General features: G+C 42.3%; 1 protein-coding gene and 1 long non-coding RNA gene across 3 annotated transcripts; one reads left to right on the plus strand and one right to left on the minus strand.

Moving 5' to 3' along the window:
* Positions 1-5,689: 5,689 nt before the first annotated feature.
* LOC139072118 (uncharacterized) lies at positions 5,690-8,969 on the plus strand. Its single transcript, XR_011521726.1, has 3 exons — positions 5,690-5,745; positions 7,898-7,936; positions 8,882-8,969. It is a non-coding gene; the product is annotated as an uncharacterized lncRNA (long non-coding RNA).
* Positions 8,970-14,184: 5,215 nt separating this feature from the next.
* On the minus strand, positions 14,185-22,177 carry nf2b (NF2, moesin-ezrin-radixin like (MERLIN) tumor suppressor b). 2 transcript variants are annotated; one of them, XM_015961518.3, is made up of 17 exons: positions 21,972-22,177; positions 21,655-21,781; positions 20,472-20,597; positions 20,142-20,264; positions 19,919-20,002; positions 19,744-19,812; positions 19,566-19,648; positions 19,408-19,483; positions 19,185-19,322; positions 18,955-19,029; positions 18,760-18,873; positions 18,566-18,688; positions 18,239-18,456; positions 16,733-16,835; positions 16,347-16,483; positions 16,103-16,271; positions 14,185-14,434 (listed from the first exon to the last, which is right to left on the minus strand). In XM_015961518.3, exons 2-17 carry the CDS (start codon positions 21,742-21,744, stop codon positions 14,387-14,389), a joined length of 1,776 nt encoding a protein of 591 aa, XP_015817004.2. In that variant the 5' UTR covers positions 21,745-21,781; positions 21,972-22,177; the 3' UTR covers positions 14,185-14,386. The 2 variants fall into 2 exon arrangements, with proteins under 2 accessions (XP_015817004.2, XP_054586745.1); XM_054730770.2 differs by having other exon boundaries at positions 21,655-21,767; positions 21,972-22,105.
* Between the last annotated feature and the right edge of the window lie 44 nt (positions 22,178-22,221).

The raw sequence follows: 22,221 nt of genomic DNA on the forward strand, positions 1-22,221 counted from the left end.
GAATCAATCCTCTAATATTCTTGCCTGACCCATGCACTCACACAAACATGCACACAAACACACAGTTACACAGAAGAAAAAGCAGAAATACACATTAATCTGCAGGTTCATTACAAACATGTTCAACGAACGACCTAAAGTTTACAGATTCTATAAGCTTCTGAGTAAATCAATTACAGGGAGAATAAAACACATAAGAACTCTCTCTCTCTCTCACACACACACACACACACACACACACACACACACACACACACACACACACACATGCACACACACACACGCGCACACACACACGCACACACTAGTGTAAGATCAATATCCAATCTGAGACAACTGTCACCTTCTAAAGCTTTGCAGAGCGAAGCAGAACCACCAGTGACCTTCACCTGCAAACTGAGTTGTGAGTCGCCTGTAACTATTTTCAATCAGCGGAACGCACAATAGTCATTTCTTTGCGGTTTGTTTTTTGGGTTTTCACATGCAAGTTCTGTCTTGTTCTGTGTCTCTCTGTCCCCCGCTTCCTTCTGCTCTCCTCCAGGTTCTCCTGCTTTGTTCTTTCCCCATTTAGTTTATGGAATGCACCTGCCTTCCCTCCAGATCTCACTCACACCTGTCACCTGTTCCTCTGATCACCTCCCTCTGTGTTTAAAAGCCCTGTCTTGTCCCTCAGTGTTTGTCGGGTCCATTGTTGTGTCAGCGTTGTTTTGTCCCCTCGTCATGTTCTAGTCTTTGTACTCATAATTGAGCTTTTGTTTTTTGGCTTCCTCATTTTCAGTTTTCCGGATTACTCTTGCATCTCTAAGTGATTTTGTGTTGCCACCTTAATAAAAGGATTTAACCATTTTTCAACTGCTCTTGCCTCGAGTCATTCTGGACTTCTGCATTTTGGGTCCTACCTCCTGCTGCTTAGCATGACAGAATGGACCGACCAACACCTGGGCCCAGCAGAAACCTGGACTCCTCCAAAAGCACTTCACTACAGGTACTGTGGAGACCCTGAGACTTGCCGTACCTACATCGAAGCCTGCGCTCGTTACCTGGACCTGGCTTCCTCGGAGCATGACAAGGTCTTCTTCATGGTGTCTAATTTGGGTGGTAGCGCCCTGGTGTGGGCCATGGACTATCTTTCAGTACGTCCATCCAGATCGGTGTCCTTCTGGGAGTTTGCTAGGCATCTGCAGGAGACCTTTGGCCTTGGTTCATCTCCTGTTCATGCCTTCGACTCCACACCCCAGGGACACAAGGTCACCTCTTCCATATCTACTCTGTCGGCCCAGAGTCATCATTACCCTCCTGCTACCATCAAATCCAGTTTCCCCTCCTCTTTCCCTGTTCCTGTTGATGCTGTCTCAACCTCCACACGACAACGACGCCGTAACCGTCTCCAGCAGCCTCAGTCCAAGCACCACCCACCAGCTCCACATCCAGGCCCCGCGGTGGCCCCAGAGGACGCTCCACATCCAGTTCCGGTGGGGGTCCCAGAGGACGTTCCGCATCCAGGTCCTGCGGTGGTCCCAGAGGACGCTCCACACCTCGTTCCGGTGGTGGTCCCAGAGGATGCTCCACATCCATGATCAGCGGTGGTTCCAGAGGACGCTCCGCATCCCGTTCCGGTGGTGGTCTCAGAGGACGCTCCGCATCCCGTTCCGGTGGTGGTCCCAGAGGACGCTCCGCATCCAGCTTCAATGGTGGTCCCAGAGGACGCTCTGCATCCTGGTCCCGTGGCGGTTCCAGAGGATGCTCCACATCCAGTTCCGGTGGTGGTCCCAGAGGACGCTTCGCAGCCAGTTCCAGCGGTGGTTCCAGAGGTCGCACCGCATCCTCAACTAGCGGCGGTCCCGGTCCAGCCTGTCCAAGAGGCGCCGCCTCTAGTCCGATCAGTGCCATGTCGGGCGCCTTCGTCCACGCCTGCTCCTCAGTCTCCAGAGTCTTCGTCCCCGCCAGAGTCTTTGTCCCTTCAGCCTCATGTGTCTCCCTCTCCTCTGACTCCAGGCCGGTCATCAGCAGCCATCGCCGCCGGTCCGGTCCTCGCCCATCGCCGTCGGACCCCCAGACTCCTGCAGTCCCGGCTCCTGGTTCCCTGTCGCTGGCCCCCCAGACTCCCGCAGTCCCGGCACCTGGTTCCCCGTCGCCGGCCCCCCAGACTCCAGTTCCCGGCCTCTCCTGTGTTTTGTCCCCCCTCGTCTGCCCTGTGGTTTCTGATATTATGTTTGTCCTTGTCTTGTGTTTGTGGTTTGTCCTTGTGTTTTTTGTGCGTCTGGTATCCGCCCTTGGGGTGGGGGGGTTCTGTCATGTTCTGTGTCCCTCTGTCCCCAGCCTCCTCCTGCTCTCCTCCAGGTTCTCCTGCTTAGTTCTTTCCCCATTTAGTTTATGGAATGTACCTGCCTTCCCTCCAGATCTCACTCACACCTGTCACCTGTTCCTCTGACCACCTCCCTCTGTGTTTAAAAGCCCTGTCCTGTCCCTCAGTGTTTGTCGGGTCCATTGTTGTGAGTAAGCGTTGTTTTGTCCCCTCATCATGTTCTAGTCTTTGAGCTCATAACTGAGCTTTTGTTTTTTAGCGTGACAAGTTCATTTAAATATGCAACTTAACAGAAAAAAACAAAAGTGTAGCAGCAGGAGAAGCTGTAGCTGAGAAATGCATCTCATTTGTGGAAAACACTTTTTGCTTTTGCGTAATTGGACGTGTCTCTGGACAAATCCTTGGAAATTCTGGAGAAATTGGTGCCTAATGGAGCAGGGAATGTGCAGTTGGCTTTAAAGTTTCACCATTTTTTTTATTATTATTTCTTACTTTTAACAAGAATTAAAATGCTTGTGTTTCTTGAAGGAGAATGGCCTGTCAGCATTAACACCAAAATTTTAAACCAAGAAAAAAAATATCGTTTTTATGCTTTTTTTTTCTCAAATCAACTTTAATGGGATGACTAGTGACACTCTGTCTTTGGTACGCTGACAGAACTGGGCTGCATCAGGGTGTTATCACAGATTTCTGATTCTACATAAATTTTTGCTGCCATGACGGTCTGTCTTCTGTGTCTTTGTGATGGACTGGAGACCTGTTCAGGGTCCCCCCCTCCCACCCCTGGACTGGTGACGGTGACCCTGAAGAGGATAAAGTTGATACAGCATGAATAAATGATGCAGAGGTCTTCTCAGGATGATTCTTTTTCTCCCTCATGAAGGTCATATTTGTGCAGCTTCAAGCACACAGACAAAACCAGCTGGAAAACTCGAGAATCTGTTAGATCATTCTGACAAATGTTTGCAGACAAACACATACTCTGATTGCTTTTCACCTACAAGAAGTTCTTTGACACCTGAACTTCTATTTGATTGTTTAACAATTACTTGAATGAAAAAAAAACCACTACTTGAAATATAAATTTTAAGACTGAGCTACTCTTATTTATGGACTCTAACCTCCGGTTAGAGGGGAGCAGCCCTGTTGTCTATGTCCAGGGGGAGGGGTCAGCAGCAATCTGTCGGTCCCACCTCAAGGCCCTAGATGTATACGGATCCTCGAGGAGAGGGCAGCTTGAAGCCAATCATCAACTCAGCAGAAGTGATGACTCACTTTTGGTGAGAATGGAACTGATGATGAAATGCACCATTATGCATGAAGATATATATATATATATAGGTATGTATATATATAAACATATATATGTCAAAAAAAAATATATATATATTATGTATTGATTAATTACTTAATTTTTATTTTTTATTTTTTTGTGAATCAGTTCAAAATTTTGTACTTAAAAATTCACATTGTCTATGGATCTAATGGCTGATGAGCAAAGCAACATAATACTCACAACTTTGTTTTGGGGGAAAATATAAAAAGAAATTCATTTTCCACCCTTGAAAACAGGAATGTGTGGCTGAGAAACCAATTGCGGCTAGATGTGACCTCCTCCAGTGCCTTTACCAGCTCAGTGGCCTAGTGGTATGAGCGTCTGCCCTGAAACTGGGAGATGAAGGGTTCAAATCCATGGTTGGGTCATACCGGAGTTCCTTAAGGCTCTGGATGTTGTGGGGCTGTGTTGACTGACGCGGCTCTGCAATATTGCGTGGACATCGGGGGCAGTCACACTGGACTGACAGACTGGGGTGGTGGTCCCCTTATTTAAAGAGGGGGACCGCAGGGTGTGTTCCAACTACAGGGGGATCACACCCCTGAGCCTTCCTGGTAAGGTCTATTCAGGGGTTCTGGAGAGAAGGGTCCGTCAGATTGTTGACCCTCAGATTCAGGAGGAACAATGTGGTTTTCGTCCTGGCTGTGGAACACTGGACCAGCTTTATACCCTTAGGGGGATCCTGGAGGGTGCGTGGGAATTTGCCCAACCAGTCTACATGTGTTTTGTGGATTTGGAGAAGGCGTTTGACCGCGTCCCTCGTGGGGCCCTGTGGGGGTACTCTGGGAGTATGGGGTACCAGGCCCTCTGATACGGGCTGTTAGGTCCCTGTATGACCGGTGTCAGAGCTTGGTCCGCATTGCTGGCAGTAAGTCGGGCTCGTTCCCAGTGAGAGTTGGACTCCGCCAAGGCTGCCCTTTGTCACCGATTCTGTTCATAACCTTTATGGACAGGATTTCTAGGTGCAGCCAAGGTGTGGAGGGCATCCATTTTGGTGGCCTGAGGATCAGGTCTCTGCTTTTTGCAGATGATGTGGTCCTGTTGGCTTCATCAGAACGTGATCTTCAGCTTTCGCTGGAGCGGTTTGTAGCTGAGTGTGAAGCAGCTGGGATGAGAATCATCTCCTCTAAATCTGAGACCATGGTCTTGATTCGGAAAAGGGTAGAATGCCTTCTCCGGGTCAGGGATGAGGTCCTGCCCCAAGTGGAGGAGTTTAAGTATGTCGGGGTCTTGTTCACGAGTGAGGGAAAACTGGAGCATGAGATCGATAGGCAGATTGGTGCTGCATCTTCGGTGATGCAGGCATTGTACCGATCTGTCATGGTGAAGAGAGAGCTGAGTCAGAAGGTGACGCTCTCGATTTACCGGTCGATCTACGTTCCTACCCTCACCTATGGCCATGAGCTTTGGGTAGCGACCGAAAGAACGAGATCACGGATACAAGCAGCCGAAATGAGTTTTCTCCGAAGAGTGGCTGGGCTCTCCCTTACAGATAGGGTGAGAAGCTTGGTCATTCAGGAGGGGCTCGGAGTAGACTCGCTGCTCCTCCACATCGAGAGGAGCCAGTTGAGGTGGCTCCGGCATCTGGTCAGTATGCCTCCTGGACGCCTCCCTGGTGAGGTTTTCCGGGCACGTCCAAACAGGAGGAGACCTAAAAGTAGACCCAGGACATGGTGGAGTGACTATGTCTCTCACCTGGCCAGGGAACGCCTTGGGATTCCCCCGAAGGAGCTGGCCCAAGTGGCTGGGGACAGGGAAGTCTGGGCTTCTCACCTTGGGCTACTGCCCCCGTGACCTGACTCCAGATAAGCGGATGAAAATGGATGGATGGATGGGTCATACCAAAGACTCAAAGGGACTCGATGTTGGATTGGAGGGACCACCAAACAGTTCCCAAGCACAGCCGTGTCTGCAGCTCACTACTCCCTCAGGGAATAGGTCAAATGCAGATATAGCAGGTGGCACCACAAGGTGTCACTGTGGCCCTGTAGGTGAGAACCCTTTAAAAGGGAACTGGCTGGCTGCCAGTAAGATGTGTCAGTTTCCTCTGGGAGGCCAGGGTGCGGCTGGTCCCATGTCGTTTGTCTGTGTGGCAATTTGTTGGGTAAGTCCACTTTGACCTTGTTGTAGATCTTTTTAATGTAGCATGGATATTGACTTTTATGGTATGATCTGCTGACAGGGTCGCAGAGTTTTAAGGTCAGGTGGCCAGATGAGACGCTGACTGAAAGAAGCAGTGTGTGAGGTGTTTGCAAGACACAAGTACAATGTTTTAAGTTTGTTTTTAGTGGATATATTAAACATTGGTACATTTAATGGCTTGATGGCAATTGTGTATTTCTGTTTTTACAATAATTCATTGCTACCTGCTGTCCTTGTTTGGTTGTTTTGTTTGTTTATTTCTTTTGTAATTGTTAGTCTGCCCAACTAGCTTTTTGTTGTCTTAAGGCAGTTGGGGGAACGTGTAAGGGTGGACTAACATTTACTCTTATCTATATTATTTGTTTGGTCACCTCCTATTTTACCTTTGCTGAACTGCCACTGCTAATTAGTCCAGTCTGTAATCCCAGCAGGAGGCAGTGTCAGTAATCTTAAACCACTGGGAAAATAAAGATTGTTAACTTTATGTTGAATCTGCCTGTTTCTTCAGTCACACAACACAGAGGAATCACTTCACCAGTGTGTCATGGCTGATGGTAAATGGCCTGTATTTGTATAGTGCCTTCTCAGGGTTTTACAACCCCTCAAGGCACTTCACAACAGTCATTCACCCATTCATACACTTAAAGGGATGAGCATCAATGCAGCTACAGCCGCCCTGGAGCACCCTGACAGAGGCAAGGCTGGCAGAGCACTGGTCCCTCCGACCACCACCAGCAGGCAAGTGTCTTGCCTAAGGACACAGCAGCAGCTTTCTCTGGTCAGAACCGTGATCGAACCTACAACCTTCCGGTTACTGGACAACCCGCTCTACCTCCTGAGCTATCTGTTGTGGGGACTGACTAATGGGACTTAACATAAAATTCTGAAACAAACACTCGGGAGTGATTTGTGTCTGTGTGATAATATGATTTCCACGACACAACCATTTCTGTCAAAACGATATTGCATCTATCTGGACTGGTCTTCACATCATTCTTTAATAACAGCAACGTTTGTCGTTTGCTCTGAAACAAAACGGAACCGCCACCGGTTTACAGACAATATTCACAACCCAAGTCTCTTCTGTTCGTCGTGAAAAGTTTTGCTTGTGATAACCTCGGCTGCTGGAATGGATATCTATGGCATTCTTTCTAACTGAATATTGTCCCACGTAGAATATTTGTATTGCAGAATGATTGAATTTACTGAGGATGATTGGCTTGATTCAATTTGTGCTCAGGATTGCCCAGACGGCTCTGCGAGCAGCAGCTTACACCGGTGGTGAATGAATCCTTAAGTGACTGATCGAGAAGAAAAGCCTTTGCTTCTGAGCAGCGTCTGCAAAATCGTGTGCATGTCTGAAGCATCTGAAGAGTTTGGCTTTGATGTGGGTGTAAATTCAAGTGTGTGTCCCCAGCTCTGTTGGCTTTCCCCTCCTCAGTGCCGCATGGATTTGCATCTCATTGACAAAGTTTATCAGCAGAAGGAGCCTCTCTCTCTCAAGTTGCGCCGATAAAGCCTCCGTAACGGCCCATTTCAACCACATTCAGAGCTTCTATTGCCCAAATTATTCTTCTTGCATTGAAGCAAATTGAAGATAAGTAATTAAACAAGAAACACTCATTGTACTAAACATTTCACTGGCTGGCACTCTGTGAGGGAGCATTATCTCTGAAAACGTATTAAAAACAACAACCTAATGGTTTGTTTGGACTCTAAAAAAATCTGACTTCGTAAAACCTTGAAGCAATCCCAAATATAAAAGTTTGTCAGCATCTTTTATAGGTCCCACACCAGCAACTGTTGCCAAAGTTTGACAGATTAGTGGATCCCATCGGTCCGAATGATTGATGAGAAGCATTAACCTTGCAAGGTGCAGACAAATGGCGCACGCGCGTGCACACACACACACACACACACAAACTTGATGTGCACGCACACACATTTGTGATAGATACAAGGTGTTTAACTCTGAGGTTTCACACATCAGGATTCAATTAAACAAGTTCTTTTAACCAGCTTTTAAAATGAGGCCAATCCTCCTTCAGACAAACAGCAACTCTTGACATATTCATCCATCTATTAATTTGCTGTTCCCGGTTTGTCCCATTCAGGGTCACGAAGGAGCCGGAGCGCGTCCCAGCTGTCATCAGGTGAGAAGATATTACATTGTGTCAGTATTTATTTTACAAAACGAAGCCAAAATGCAGAAAATCTAAGTGCACCCCAAAATGCAAAAGCTTGCTGAACCACTTTTAGTAGCAGTAGCTTGATGTAATCATGTGCTGTGTGACCTTTCCAGTCTGTTGTGGAGGACTTTTGTCTTTTACAACATTACATAGGTTCGCTGAGGTTTGTGAGTATTTTTTATGTGCAGCTCTGCCACAGAATTTCAATCAGACACGAGTCTGGACTCTGATGTCTTATTGCATGGTCCAATTTGGACCCAACTTCAGCTGTCAGACAAATGGCCAAACATGGTTCTAGAGTGGTGTGCAGAGAAGGCCCAAATCATCATCTCTCCACACCATACTTCATAATGTATTATCATGTTTGTTTTATTAAAATATAATGCTGTGGTTATGACCATGCATCACTCCTGTCCAAAAGGCACGACTCTGGATGTCATTTGGTACGTTCAGAAGCAAATTTGCAAACTATTGTCACAGAGACAAACAAAAAGAGATTTCTAATACATCATCATTTGAAAACTTTAACAACGTTTAACGTTAAGAGACTCCTGCAGAGAGTCTGAAATAAAGCTCCAGGGGGTGCATTTAATCTATGGACATCACAAAATATAACATTAGAATTTGATAATCAGAAACATGATTAAAGTATTAATAAAATAAGAAAATGTCAAATTGTTTTGACCAATTTGCACAAAAACACACAACTAAATAAATTAGACTTCTGAAAGTCTAATAATTTGTAGATACTGCCATCCAGATATCTTTCATTTTATAAAATTATTATTGTTATTGTTATTATTATTATTATTGTTATTATTATTACTGATTGCAATTATACAGAACAAATCTGGTTAACCTCAGCTATAAATCCAAGACTTTAAATAATTTTAAATAATCTGCCTGCAGGTTTTTCTTGATCTCCCACCACTGCAGACACTAAGAGAGGGATAAAAACTGGATAATGAGTCTGACGACTTCAGGTAAGATCCTCAAGACTGCATGAATCACAACGTGGATCAGATCACAAGCAATCACATTTCTATGTCTCACTGTGAATTTGCATTCGTAGCCTCGCCCACTCTGGCTTGCACCCTCACAGGAAAGCTTTTTTAAAACAATTTTTTTGCAGCGATGAAAAAAGTAAAGTGTCTTGGTGATATTGACGTTGCATCATGGGTGAGCGTGTTCTGTTAGCCAATCAGAAGCTATGTGTGTGCAGATCATTAATAAGAATGAGCAATCCTGTGTTTTCAGTCCATCTCTGCACTGAATAGGAGCATCATAGCTTTCTTTAAATGACTCATAGGGCATTAATTTACACTGGAGAACACTGCAAATGTATTGAATAAATGAGTTAACCACACCATTAACTCTCTGGAGGCAGGTGTTGCAGATTTGCTACGTTAAAACCTACCTGGTTACTCCACATACGTATATCATGAGCATGTTTTAACTCAGAAGTGCCCCTGAAGGACTTAGTTGTTCGTCCTTTTTTCAAAACTTATTTTGAGCCTGAGAGGGTTAAGAACTGATTCACTGCCACAAAGCAGTAATAGAAAATACTGCTTATCAAATAATTTTTCCAATAAAGTCTTAAATGTCTTGCACATCCTTTAATGATTACAGTTGGATTTATCTCTGAGGAATTGTGTTCCAGAGACGTGATTTAGGGTTTTATATTAAAGTGATGTGTTAAAGGAGCCTTAGAATAAGTTAAAATAAAGAAAAATGTCTTCTAGGCTATTCAGCCTAATAATTCACAATGAATTTCAATCACATTCAAATCATAACAAATGGAGTTTGAAGTGTTATACTAGTCAAATACAGTGAATAAATCTGGTTAAATGCTTCTAATTTAACAAGCATGGATGAGAATAAGGAATGCCTGCTCTACCTGCCAAAGTTTAAGGCCCAATTACTGATTAAGTAATCCGATCAAGTTCAGCTGCCTTTTTCCTCCATCATCCATTCATTTTTCACCACATCACCAGGGTGAAATCAGGCAGGCTGGCTAGAGGCTTTAATATACAGAGTGGATCGATAACAGGGGAACAATCGTTGCATCCCATGGTACCTGTGGATGAGCTGGCTTCTCTCCAAGGTGCTGATCCTCCCAACAAAAACAAACTCTAATGTTATTTATCCTGAATGCACAATGTAGTGGAAAAGAAAACAAATTAAAAATCCCTGGGCTATAATTATATTAGGATGACACACCTGTCACCAGACTTTACCTCCTCCACACGCCTCACACTCGTGGAAAAACTGAGGTCTGCATTCTTGCTTTTGCTGATACCAGGCCTTCAGCATCCAATTATTTCACTCCTTTAAATGCCTCCACAGCAAAACGACTTCAAAGGCCCGTTCATTCGTTTTCTCAATGTAGGACGGGATTTTATTCTTTTATTTCTTTGTGGTTCTTCTTCTGCAGTCGGCGGCGTTGCCCAGAAAGCAATTCACACTCTCTAAATGTATCCCTGCCTCTTTTCTCTGATTATTCTAATCCGAATGTCTAATGCTGCAGGACAGGTAAAACTAATGGGGGGAAAAGGTCACGTGGTGCCGAGACCCGTCTCCTGGCAAATGGAACTTTGTGAACGATATTCTTCCAAATCTGATCGTCCTGTGGCTGCTGGACATCACTCGCTGAAGAGTCCCTGAAGAGGAAGATTCAGCCACTTATCTCCATCCATCCTTTTTAGTTCTTTCAAAATCTTTTGTGTGTGTAATCTTTTGAGAGCAAATTGGTTGCGGCCATTGTGTCTGTTTGTGCAGCTAAAAGCCCCAAAGGTGACTACGTAATTCCATTTAATCAAAATAGAATTTCCTATTTAGAATTTATTTTCTGCTCATTGCAGTAAAATAAAAAAAATAAAACTAGAAGAAACCAAAAGGGAATCCTAAATTCTGGGTCTGGTTAATTCATTTCACATTCATTGAGGTAATTTGTGTCTGCTCAACTCTGATGCTGCTGGATTTCCGGTTTAATAGAATGTTAAAAGCATAATTTTATGCCTGGTTTACCCCATTCTTTTTATTTTTTTTAGATATAGACAAAGTTGGATGTATGTTTTCTGTTAGATTTCTGGATAACACTTTCCAATGAGGGTCACTTTATTATCCCTTTAATGTTATTTAGTGCATTATGAATCACTAAACTATTAAAGTATTAACAATTGCATAACCATATTATATAATGTATTAGCAAGAATTTTGTCCTAACCTTAAGGACACATTATAGTTAACAGTAATGGTAATGTTAATAAAGGGAACCTTTTATTGTAAAGAATGACCAAATTTGGTTGTACTGAGCTCATCTGAATACCACAAGTGCCACAGAGAAAAAATACAAACAGGGAGTTCTTTTGCAGGATCCCACAAATGGTTATTACAAAAAGTAACTCAGGATCATGCAAACTTAACTTGGGATCCTGCAAAAGTAACTTGGATCCGACAGAGTAACTTGGGATCCTGCAAAAGTAACTTGGATCCAACAGAGTAACTTGGGATCCTGCAAAAGTAACTTGGATCCGACAGAGTAACTTGGGATCCTGCAAAAGTAACTCAGATCCTTCATAAGTAACTTGGGATCCTGCAAAAGTAATACAGCATAATACAAAGGTAACTCGTAGTCATGCAAGATGTCATGATTTTGAGTTGGTTGCAATAGGACCCAAACGAAGGTGAGCAGGAAGCCTAGCCGTTAAAATAACTGTTGAATGACGGTAGGGAAAATGATAAAACAGGAAGACAAGACGGGGATTTAAATACATGTGTGTAATCAGGAATCAGCTGGGTAGGATAACAAGGGACAAGTGAGTCCAATAAATTTCTTTGGTGTGTTCTTGCTGTGTTCAGTTTCAAATTCCATCCTTCAGTTCAGAAAGGTGGAGTCCAATAAATACTTAATAGGGGAGACAGACATGTCAGAGGGAGAAGGAGCAGATCCTGACACAAAGGAAATTTGTAATCATGCAGAAGTAACTTGTGGTCATGCAAAAAAATAACTTGTAATTCTGCTAAAGTAACTTGTTGTAATATAAAATTAACCTGTAATCCTGCAAAAGTAACTGGTGGTCATGTAAATGTAACCCGTGATCCTGCAAAGGTAACTTGTAATCCTGAAAAAGTAACGCAAGGTCATGCAAAAGTTACTTGTGGTCATGTAAAATATCTTGCAACACTGCTAAAGGAACACGGAGGTTTTGAGAGATCTAAAATCTAAAAAATATTGCATTGTCTTGCAAAAGTAACACGGGATTTTAAAACATTTTCAGAGATTTCCCCCAAATAATTTGGACTTGGCTACAGTAACCTGAAATGTGTCAAAGCTTTTTTGGATCTCACAAAATCTAAGTTTGGACCTCGCAAATGTTTTTCCGCATATCCTAAAAAGCATAGTTACTAGACAAATACAACCATCATGAGCCAAAGTATCAGGATTTTTTAATCTATTTCAAATGCTGGTTACAATATTGTCAAGAAAATTCTGTTTTGATAAGTGTGTGTGGTCTTAATAAGCTATTCATGCAGTTTACAGACACACCAAGAGGCACGAAACATTGTTCAATAATGTCAAATAACATGGATGAGTGAACAAACAAGCATAACAGGTCTAAGGTTGCTTCAGTGACGCACGTATATACATTAAATAACTTGGTGTAACTAAGCACTGAGCAGATAAAAGCATCCTTCTCAAGGGTTTAAGATGTGAAAATACGTTTTTCTCCTACACTAAATGGTAACATGGTTGAGAAATCTTATTTATAAAAAAAATCTTCCCAAAACTGCAAACTACAAGAAATGCGGAAGAGTTCTAACATAAATACATTTGAACATTGAGGCACATATACATGGAACCAACTAGCACAAGATTAATGTTCACTATTGGTAAAACTATAAGAAAGAATTTGCTGTAGAAATATGAAAGACTGGTTTAAATCAAGAGACAGGATTAATCTCAGGGAGTAAATTCAGCCCTTTTTACAACAGAAAACAGCTCATTTCAATCAAAGTGTTTCTGTGAGCTGCAGAGTTTCCACTGCAGGTTTTAAATGTTTAACTATACTTTTATTAGTTTAACACCAGAGCCTGGCCAATAACAGCTTCTATAAGGTAATATGGCTGTAATAATGAAAGTATTAATGACTCAAACTCATCCAGTTTGTTATGTTCAGAAGCTCCTGAATTTAAATCACACACCTATTCTTGGTTTAAAAAATTCCAACCAGAACAGGAAAGGAAATTTGCCAGTTTGACCCAAAACAGCTTTGGGAGTTGTTTACATTTCTGCTTAAATCCCAGACGTGCTTGTTTTGGTCAAAGATGCTGGAGCTCAGTTATGCTCAGATCATGTTTTACACTTTTAAAGCAAACACTGCAGGAAGGACTGCTGCTGTGCAGAATCTGACTCCATTGTTGGAGAAGACTGTGTTCTGTATCAGTCAGGCTAAACTAAAGACTGTATAACACACAGTGTACCATGGGGATGTGTGTGAATGAAACTCTACCAGCAGTGATTGTCACCAACACTAATCCTGAGAAGTGCATGAAATAAGGGAAGAAAAGACATCAATTTCTTTTTGGTGGATTCATTGAAAAAAAATAAAATAAACATAAAAAATAACAAAGTCGATGTTTCCCAAAGCTTAGACACACAGACCTGTGCGGAAATGTTGAGCCACTTTTCATTTCTTTATAATTTAGCTTCAGAAGATCATAAAGAAACAGAAGGTGACTCTGAACATTTACACCAAGAAACACATTAGTATCTTAAATCTCAGCAAAAGGTAAAGTTCAAGGCCTGTCAGCGGTCTGGAGTACAAAAATATATATCAACTTGAAATGTCAGCTTTGGAGCCTGAAGCTGTGTGATATTCATCTGTGAACACAACTCAAGGCACCTGTGTGTGATACCGTCGGTTAGTGTGGTTCGATAAAGGGAGAAAATACAAAAATACAAATTTCCAAACACTGAAAGTCTCCCCCCACACACACCGGCTGAAAGTTTTATATAAGAAAACTAATATCAGTTGTTTTAATCCTGAAAATGTAAATCAGGTGTGACGAAAAGCTTTAATGTGACTCAAAAAACAATAAAAATTAAGGCTTTTATTCTGATGAATGTTTTATAAATAATGGATCCTTATAAAAGGAGTCATAGCAACTGATCTGTGTGTATGTGACCATCTAACACCACACAAAATACACCAAAAAACGTGTCCACGCATGTTGCCATGTAACAGAAACAATAAAGCTGCAGCGGTCTGTCTGAGGACAGATTTATAGTCTTTCAGAGGTGATGATGCTTCTGTCTGCTGCTAGTCTCATTCAGGTAAAACTTATCCAAACATGAAGGAGGCTGATCGGATGGCCAGCAGATCCCGCTTTCCGTTTTTTAGAGAATTAAGATCACACTTCTTCAAAGAAGGCCATCTGAGACATGTACGCAGAGTTTCGCTGCAAAACGAGAGTCAGAGGATAAAACATTGTAAACGTGTTTTCATCTGAAGGTTCTAGGATAAAATCTAAAGACTGTTTTGTAATTGTGAATGCTCTGGAATACGATTAAGCCAAAGAAAATTACGTATTTTTCTGCAATATTCTGTAAAAAAAAACAAAAAAACTACTAGAACAATTTAAAATTAGGGAATTGTTGCTCATAATTATCTAATAGCAGGAAATACCGTAAATCCTCTAATATTAGCATGTATTTAATTAACTGCCGGGTATCATATTTTGGCCGGTGTTGGAGTCGGCGGAGGTGAATAATGGCCGTTTTTTTATTGTGGCCGGGTGGAATGTGGTAACAAGCAAATACGGGGGGCGGTTGTGTCATCCGTCTCACCTTTGATTTGCCAGTGATAGACCGCGAGGGTAACTTTAACCGTGCTGAGACGAAGAGGAGGCGAAAATTTGATATCAAGTTCAAAGAGAACATGCTGATTATGCTGCAGAACACTCTGGGGAGCAGTAGCAGGGGTTGTATGAACTAGTCACTAGTCGACTTCACCGCTCTGTAATGACTTTTTATGCCTGTCATCGACTAGTCGCTGTCACGTGATAATGACCGGCAAGATGCAGTCCACGGAAAAGACAGCAGCCTGCTGTCTGCAGGTGACAAGCTCCTGCGCATCGGGAGGCAACGCGCTGTGCCAGAGCGTCGGCACTGACACCCGCCGTAAAACGGACATTTAACCAAATTGTGACCAATTTAACCTTCCCCTCACCCCCATCCTAACCTTAACCAGCTTGTGCATGCAAAGCTCTGATTGTTGACGCGCTCCAGACATCTGCGTCCTGAGCACGGCCACAGTAACATTATCCAATCAGGTGTCGCCACCTCAAAAACTAATTTAACATGCGATCGATCATATCGGCTCATTTCCTTTTATGTTTTTTGTTTTTTTATTCTTTTATTTGTGCCTGATGCGTTTCGCTGCTGTGGATCGGGCGCATCATCTGTTTTGTCCTCAGGGACGCACCTAACTGATGTGGCCGGCGAGCACTCCGCTGTTTTTGCGGTCGGTAGATCTTTTAGAACTGCAGTTCAAAGGTAACTCATGAGGTGAATATATATGAACCCAGGTAGCAGTTTCTCTTTAGGATTGAGAGGAGATGCAGGAAGATAATAAACAGGCAGGACAGAAAAATAGTCAAATAAAAACAAGTTAGTTTTTGTACCTGGTGGTTGCAACAAACAGACACCATTGAAGGTAATAAGAAGTGAGGAACAGAAAATGAAATAATTATTTTAATGTTTAGAGCAGCAGGAACTCAGAGAGGCTGCAGGTGCATCAGTGAGTTTGCGGCTGCTGCGCAGGGGGAGTGGGGAAGAGGGCTGAAGCAGAAACTACCGTTGTTAAAAAAATGTGTTTAACTTTGAAAATGTGGGCGCAATTTTAAGTGTCAAAAACTCCAGTGAACCATTAGTTCATTTTGCTCAAATAGAAATAGAGGCCTGCCTCTAATTCTGGCCCTCCTTCCAATAAAGGCCTGGAGCTTGGTGAGCTTGAGTCAAATACAGGCCCGGGCCTGTATTAGAGGATTTACGGTATCTTGAGTTCCACTTTTAAAGCCACTGATAATAGTAAAAACAGTCATCTATGGTGTTATTAGAACACTCACGTTGCTGTGAGGTATGTAGACAGGTTCTTGGACGTATCCTCTGGCCTCACCGTGGAGGCCGTACACGCCGGCCTGTTGCTGTTGCTCCTCCAGCTTCAGAGACTCAATCTCCGATTTCAGCTCTTTCAGCTGGTCCTGCAGGTGTTTGCTCTTCTCCATGTACTCCAGCCTGCATTTGTGCACACAAACATCAGCAAACGCACCTAAACTCACCGTCTCACAGGGGTCGTAATCACAATCTCACCTCTCCCTCTCAATCTCCATCGACAGTCTCTTCATGTCGGAGTCCTTGAAGTCGAGACGTTGATTTGCAGACGCTGATTCACAGCTGAAGTCAGCTGGTTCAGGAGGAGCAGGGGGGGTGGAGTAGGCGGCTATGAGCTGGAGGAAAGGCAGCATGTGTCAAGATGCTTAAAATAAAAAAGGGTCACACTCGACACACCACTCAAAGCTTGAATTAATGCACATTACTGGTGTGTCATCATATTAAACCTGTCACTACCATTTAACAGCTCCAAGGCTGATGAAGACACACAAATACCAGCTAACTATTTAAACGCTTAAGAAAAGTTAAGAACTGCATTAATCCACATAAAAAGCAACATGGCAGCATCCTCATGATAACAGTACGGGGTATGTTGTCTTGGTGATCTCCAGCAGCTTCTGCTTGGCTCTTCGTTCGGCATCTTTAGCTTCTGTTAGGTCCTGCTTCAGGTGATCAGCCTCCTTCAGCCTGGAAACACAGACTTAGTTAGTTTAATTCTAACGGAGGAGTAAAGTCAGAACTTTATGTTGACAAAATACATTTTTAAAATGTGTAACTGCAGAAAAGTTTTGGACTGGAGGAGAAACAGAGAAATGGTTATTTTTTATTTAATTGCTGCGTAAATAATGACGTATAAACTTGAATGGCTATCCTCATTAGCACAGCCTGCTGATATAATTAATTTAAACATCCTAAATGAAAAAGAACCTCAGACCTTAAATAAAAAGTAATCAGCGATTAAACTATATCTAATCAGTCTGGTTTGCTGCAGATGCACCAGCTGAATCTAGTATTAGACTAATTACAGGTAATTAAAGGATAGCAAAGACCATGATCTTTGTTCTAATTTTAAAAAATAGCACAAATATTTTAAATCTAATTGACAAAATAGTTTGTGTCAATTGTAAAAATGCCTTTTATTAATGTTTGTTCATCTGAACTGAACCCATAATTGAGCCAGTCCTCTTATGGCATTCACATCTGGGTCAGCCCGTCCCCACACGACCAGATTTTGCTCACACAGCCATCTCAGGATTTCTCTGAGAACGTGGGTGGGGTAAAAGGGGTGCGGAGAAGTCTGTGGTGTCTTCTTTAAGTTAGTATACAAAGGCGTGAGCGGTGTTGCTTTTGGAGACTCTGATTTGAAGCACACAGCTTCCTACTCTCTCACTGAGCAGCAATGCTGCCGTGGGCTCTTCTCACAGCAGACGGCTGGTCTTCACGCTCCCACAGCCAGAGCGTTCGGTCAGAGAAGACGTTTACCCCATTGCATCCAGACTGATAATGAATCGTGCATGCAGGAAGCCACCTCTACCTGATTCTACCTGCCAATCAGAAGCTCCCTCCAGTAGGTAGGCGTGAACTTCAGCCGGCTAATCAGTCGGTGTGTTAGGTCGGCTCCGCATCAAGCTGACTGCCAAAAACGCAGATTACCCAGATGTGAACACAATTACCCTCATTGGGCTAGACCGGGTCAACCCATATCTGAAAGCTTTGGTTGTTTCTGTTCTTTAAATCTTGCGATCTCAAATGGCATCAACTTTTACTTTAACTTGTCTGATTCTCAGGTCTTATTATCTGAATTTGTCAGGATTGACAAGAGAAAAAAGCAGTCTTGTATTTAGAAAAAAGGACTGGCTCGCTCTGCTACACCGTTTTGCTGCCGTTCACCGTGAAACTATTAACTCAGTAATAAAACCAGATCAGTGATGTACTCTCAAAAACGCCCCACCGCATGTTCAGCTGTGATTAACAGCACTTAATCATTGTTTTTGTATCATTTGTGCCACTTAAACTTTAATGCATCGAGCAATCCACACATAAGATCAATGTGACATAATGAAAAGCTACTTGTAAAGATCATTTCAGACCTTCTCTCAGACTGCTCCACCAGTTTTACAGCCAGCTGCTCTGCCTCTCTCATCTTCTGCTCCATCAGTCTTTTCTCCTCTTTGGTTTTCATGGCCGTGACCTCTAACCTCTGCCTTTCTTGCTCAGCGTCTGCAGCTTTGTGAGCTAAAAGTTTGGCCTCCTCCTCAGCGATCTGAGCCTTCTCAGCCAGCAGATCTGCCGTCTCCTCAGATCTCAGCTGCGTCGTAACATCCAAGAAGCATTTTTGTCCAAAAAATAAATAAAATTAATGAATTATGAGGAAAATCTTTAAAATACAATGATTTTTCTTTCATTAAAAATCTCACCAGCGCCTCGTTGGCGAGTCGCGCCTCGTCCTGCAGCTGGAAAAGCCTTCGCTCCATTTCCTCTTTTGCTCGTTCTGCATCCTCCCTCATCTGCTTCTCCCGTGCCAGGATCTGTCGCTCCATCTACAGGCCAAGAAAAGTTACCAAACCAAATGTGTACATATTGTCCATCCAGATGACCAAATGAGACCAACCTTTTTGCGCGCCTTCTCCTCTTTAGCTTGAGCCTTCATCTGCTGCACTTCAATTGTGTCCACCTTCCTCCTCCTCATGAACAGATCGTGGTTCCCGATGCAGAGCTGCAGGATCTGGACACAGAGGAGGACTAAACTGTTGATTTTTGCTTACTTAACTACGAAGTATCTCCACATCCAAACAGGCAAACCCACCAACTTGTTGACGCGCAGCTGAGATGAGTAGAATTTGAAAACGTCATTTTTTTTCTCTAGAGGTTTGATTGTAAACTGCAAGAAGAGAAAATGGAAACTTTTTGTCTAGTTTTTGCTTCAAAAACACTAAACAGTAATTATTTAGCTAAGATGGCAAATGGGATTCAAATTCAGAAAGAAAATTTGATAAAACTAGCCCAAGTCACAAGTTTTCATTTGCTTTTGCCAACCTCCTTCTCACTGTAGGAGATATTACGGATCCCGCTCCAAGGGAAGGACTTTTTGGGATTGAGTTTGCTGTTGGGGCTGTATATGTGAAGACCCTGAGCATCAACACCAAGTAGCAGGTCTGTGTCCCTTTTATTTTGCTGTGACAAGACACAATATTAATGTTAAAGGTTGAACTTTGAATGACAGCACGTAAATTGTAGCATCATAGTCAGCAACACTCACAGTGATGGCAAAGTAGCTGACGCCATACATTTCAAGGTCCTGAGCAATTTTTAGGTATTCCATCTCAGCTTCGTCCCTGTCAAGAGAGAACAGAACACCTTTAATTATAGAGGTAGGGCCACACCTTTTAGTGAAGCTTTAAATCTTGGTGCGAGTACCTGGCAATGCCTCTGTGTTCAGCATACCAAGCTGTGATCTTCTCCTCCCACATGACGGTTGTCATTTGGTACTGCATCAGAACCTGGGAAATGAAAACAAGGTCACTAAACACACAGACTAACAACAAATTAATGCTTTTTTTCTTTAAGGAATCTGAATGTAACCCTACACCCCTACACTTTTTGGCAACAGCTCATCCTGTGCAAGGAAACCTAGCTTGTGAAAGTTTGGGTCGTAGTCCCCGTACTGAGGAAAAGAAAGAAAGAAAGAAATTGATTAAAAAGACTTAAAAATGGGTTGTTATTGACATTTGTTACCTACAGGAACCCCAAGCCTTAGCTGGTTGTCTCACCTTTGCCTGGACGGCGTAGGACGCCAAAAGAACAGATGCTTCAGGAGAGCAGAAGATCTCTTCATCTAATATCTGCTTTTTCACCTAAAGCAGAGATGCGTGTGGATTAAGTTACACAGTCATTTTCTTTACTAGTTTATTTTAACCAAGAGGATAAAAACTCCCTCAAAACCTTAATCTATCTAACAAAAGATGAACTTGGTTGTTGTAAAATGCATTCTACCTGTAAGAAGAAGAGGTGTTGGGTAATTTCTTGAACCAGTTCCTCTTCTACTTTTTCAGGGAAGAACTTGGCTTGGAAGTGAAATGTTATGGGAGAGTCTTTGGGAACCTCCTGGTCCAGAACCTTGTTGAACAAACAATTGAAGAGCTTAATAAACTCAGACTTTTCCCACAACATCATGCAAACAGTCAGTGCAACTAGCAGCCAGAAAATGTAAATTAATAATGTATCAACAGTTTAAACTGAACTGTTTAGCATTCAGATTTCACTCTTGGTATATTTTTGCATCTTTATTTACTCATTTGAAATCACACACAGCTCTTCACTTACCTTTTTCTCTAATTTCAGCCAGGCATGGGTGTCCTTCACGGTGTACCTGAGTCCAAAAAACCAGGTCTCTCTCAAACCAACAGTGCGACACACCAGGTCAAAAAGGTCTTTCCCTTTCCATTTAACCTGAAAAAAAAGTACAACAGTAAAGAAAACCAATAAGTCGCCACGGATGTTTAAATGTTCATAATTTAATGTTCATATTTCAGTCACTTCATGCAAGTAGCACTGTTGCCCCCTACTGGGAGTCTTGGGGTCAATCAGCAGCATTTAGGCGCATAATTCCAATTTCAATATTAGTTTTTCACAACTACTGTTAAACACTTTTGGTAACACACACTAAATCTAAACAATATTTTTATTTCTCTGAGGAAACATCATTAAATCTAAAAATTAGACACAATCGCTCTTCCTGCGTTTCTCCTCTCCACGATCTCAGAAATACACACTTATAAATACATTTAAGTCAGAGACTGAAGTCTTCTTTTTTTTTCCCCAACAGGAGACCGACAGCTGATTTCTGAGCTTCCCCTCTCCAGCAACAAGACCTGACTAGAATGGGACATGAAGGGCTGTGCGACCTGAATCTTAAATCTCATTTACACAAACTGTTGGGTGTTTCACCTGACCAAAGAAGGAGAAACAAGTTCACTGGGTCATCCAAGCAACACATTTTAGTAGCACTGCTTCCAAATATTGTCAAAGAAATAAATGATAGAGATAAACGATTCCAGTACAAGGCTCTAGTTAAAAACTTGACAATACTTTCTCTCTTTTTGCATGATGGAAAGTCTGACTGATGAGTGAAGCTACTTTCAGACTGTGAACTTTCTGACTTAATTGATCACAGACCAGTCAGGACCACAGTTATCCATTAAACAGCAAACCTAATGTTTATCCAAGATGACTGTCATTTTTCAGAAGGTATGTGTATTTGATTGGAGCTACATTGATAAGCTTTTTTTATTCTTTACTGGATGTAGTGCAAGAATGGAAAATTCTGCACATCATGATAAACAAAGATAAAAAAAGGGGTTGATTCAGGCTTTGTTTTAGCTGTTTTTGTTAACTTGAGTCAGATTCCATAGAGCCTATTAAACCGTCACTTTAAACGATTGAACCATTAAAATGCTCTAAAAAATAAATGTCAAAGTGCATTACACAAAAAGGAAACGATTCATACCTCACAACTAAACTCCATTTCAGCATCCATAGTGATGACTTTAACTTTGAAAGTCTTTGGCTGTTTCTTCTTTAATCCCAAGATAGACATTGTGTTGTTTCCAATAAAAAAAACTGGAACAAAAGAGCTGTTTATAGAAAAATAATGATAAAAACACTGTTTATACACCTTCATAGTATAAGAACAAGTACAAAACAAAGTAGCCTCCAACTCAACTCTGGTTTCTGAACTATAAACATAATTATTTTATCGAATTACTTTACATATACACAAAAAAGGACATTGCTTCTTTAAGATTTGTTGACTTGGGCCATTACCAGGGAGTAAGTTTAAAAGTTCTGCCGTCCAAAAACGTTCAGAAGTGGTTGGCTAATGCTAAGCGAACTCCGCTAACTTTAGCGTTTTTTCCCAGCTATGACACAAAAACAGACTCAAACGTGCTGTTCAAAACGAGGGTCTTTTGGGACACTTCCATACTGAAATGTACCAAATAACTTCGATGAAAGTTACACTTGTATCAACTATTACGACGCTGTCGGTTGCTATGAGTATAACTAGCTTGCTATT

This window comes from Nothobranchius furzeri, chromosome 10, assembly GCF_043380555.1.
Source record: "Nothobranchius furzeri strain GRZ-AD chromosome 10, NfurGRZ-RIMD1, whole genome shotgun sequence".
Taxonomy (NCBI): Eukaryota; Metazoa; Chordata; class Actinopteri; order Cyprinodontiformes; family Nothobranchiidae; genus Nothobranchius; species Nothobranchius furzeri.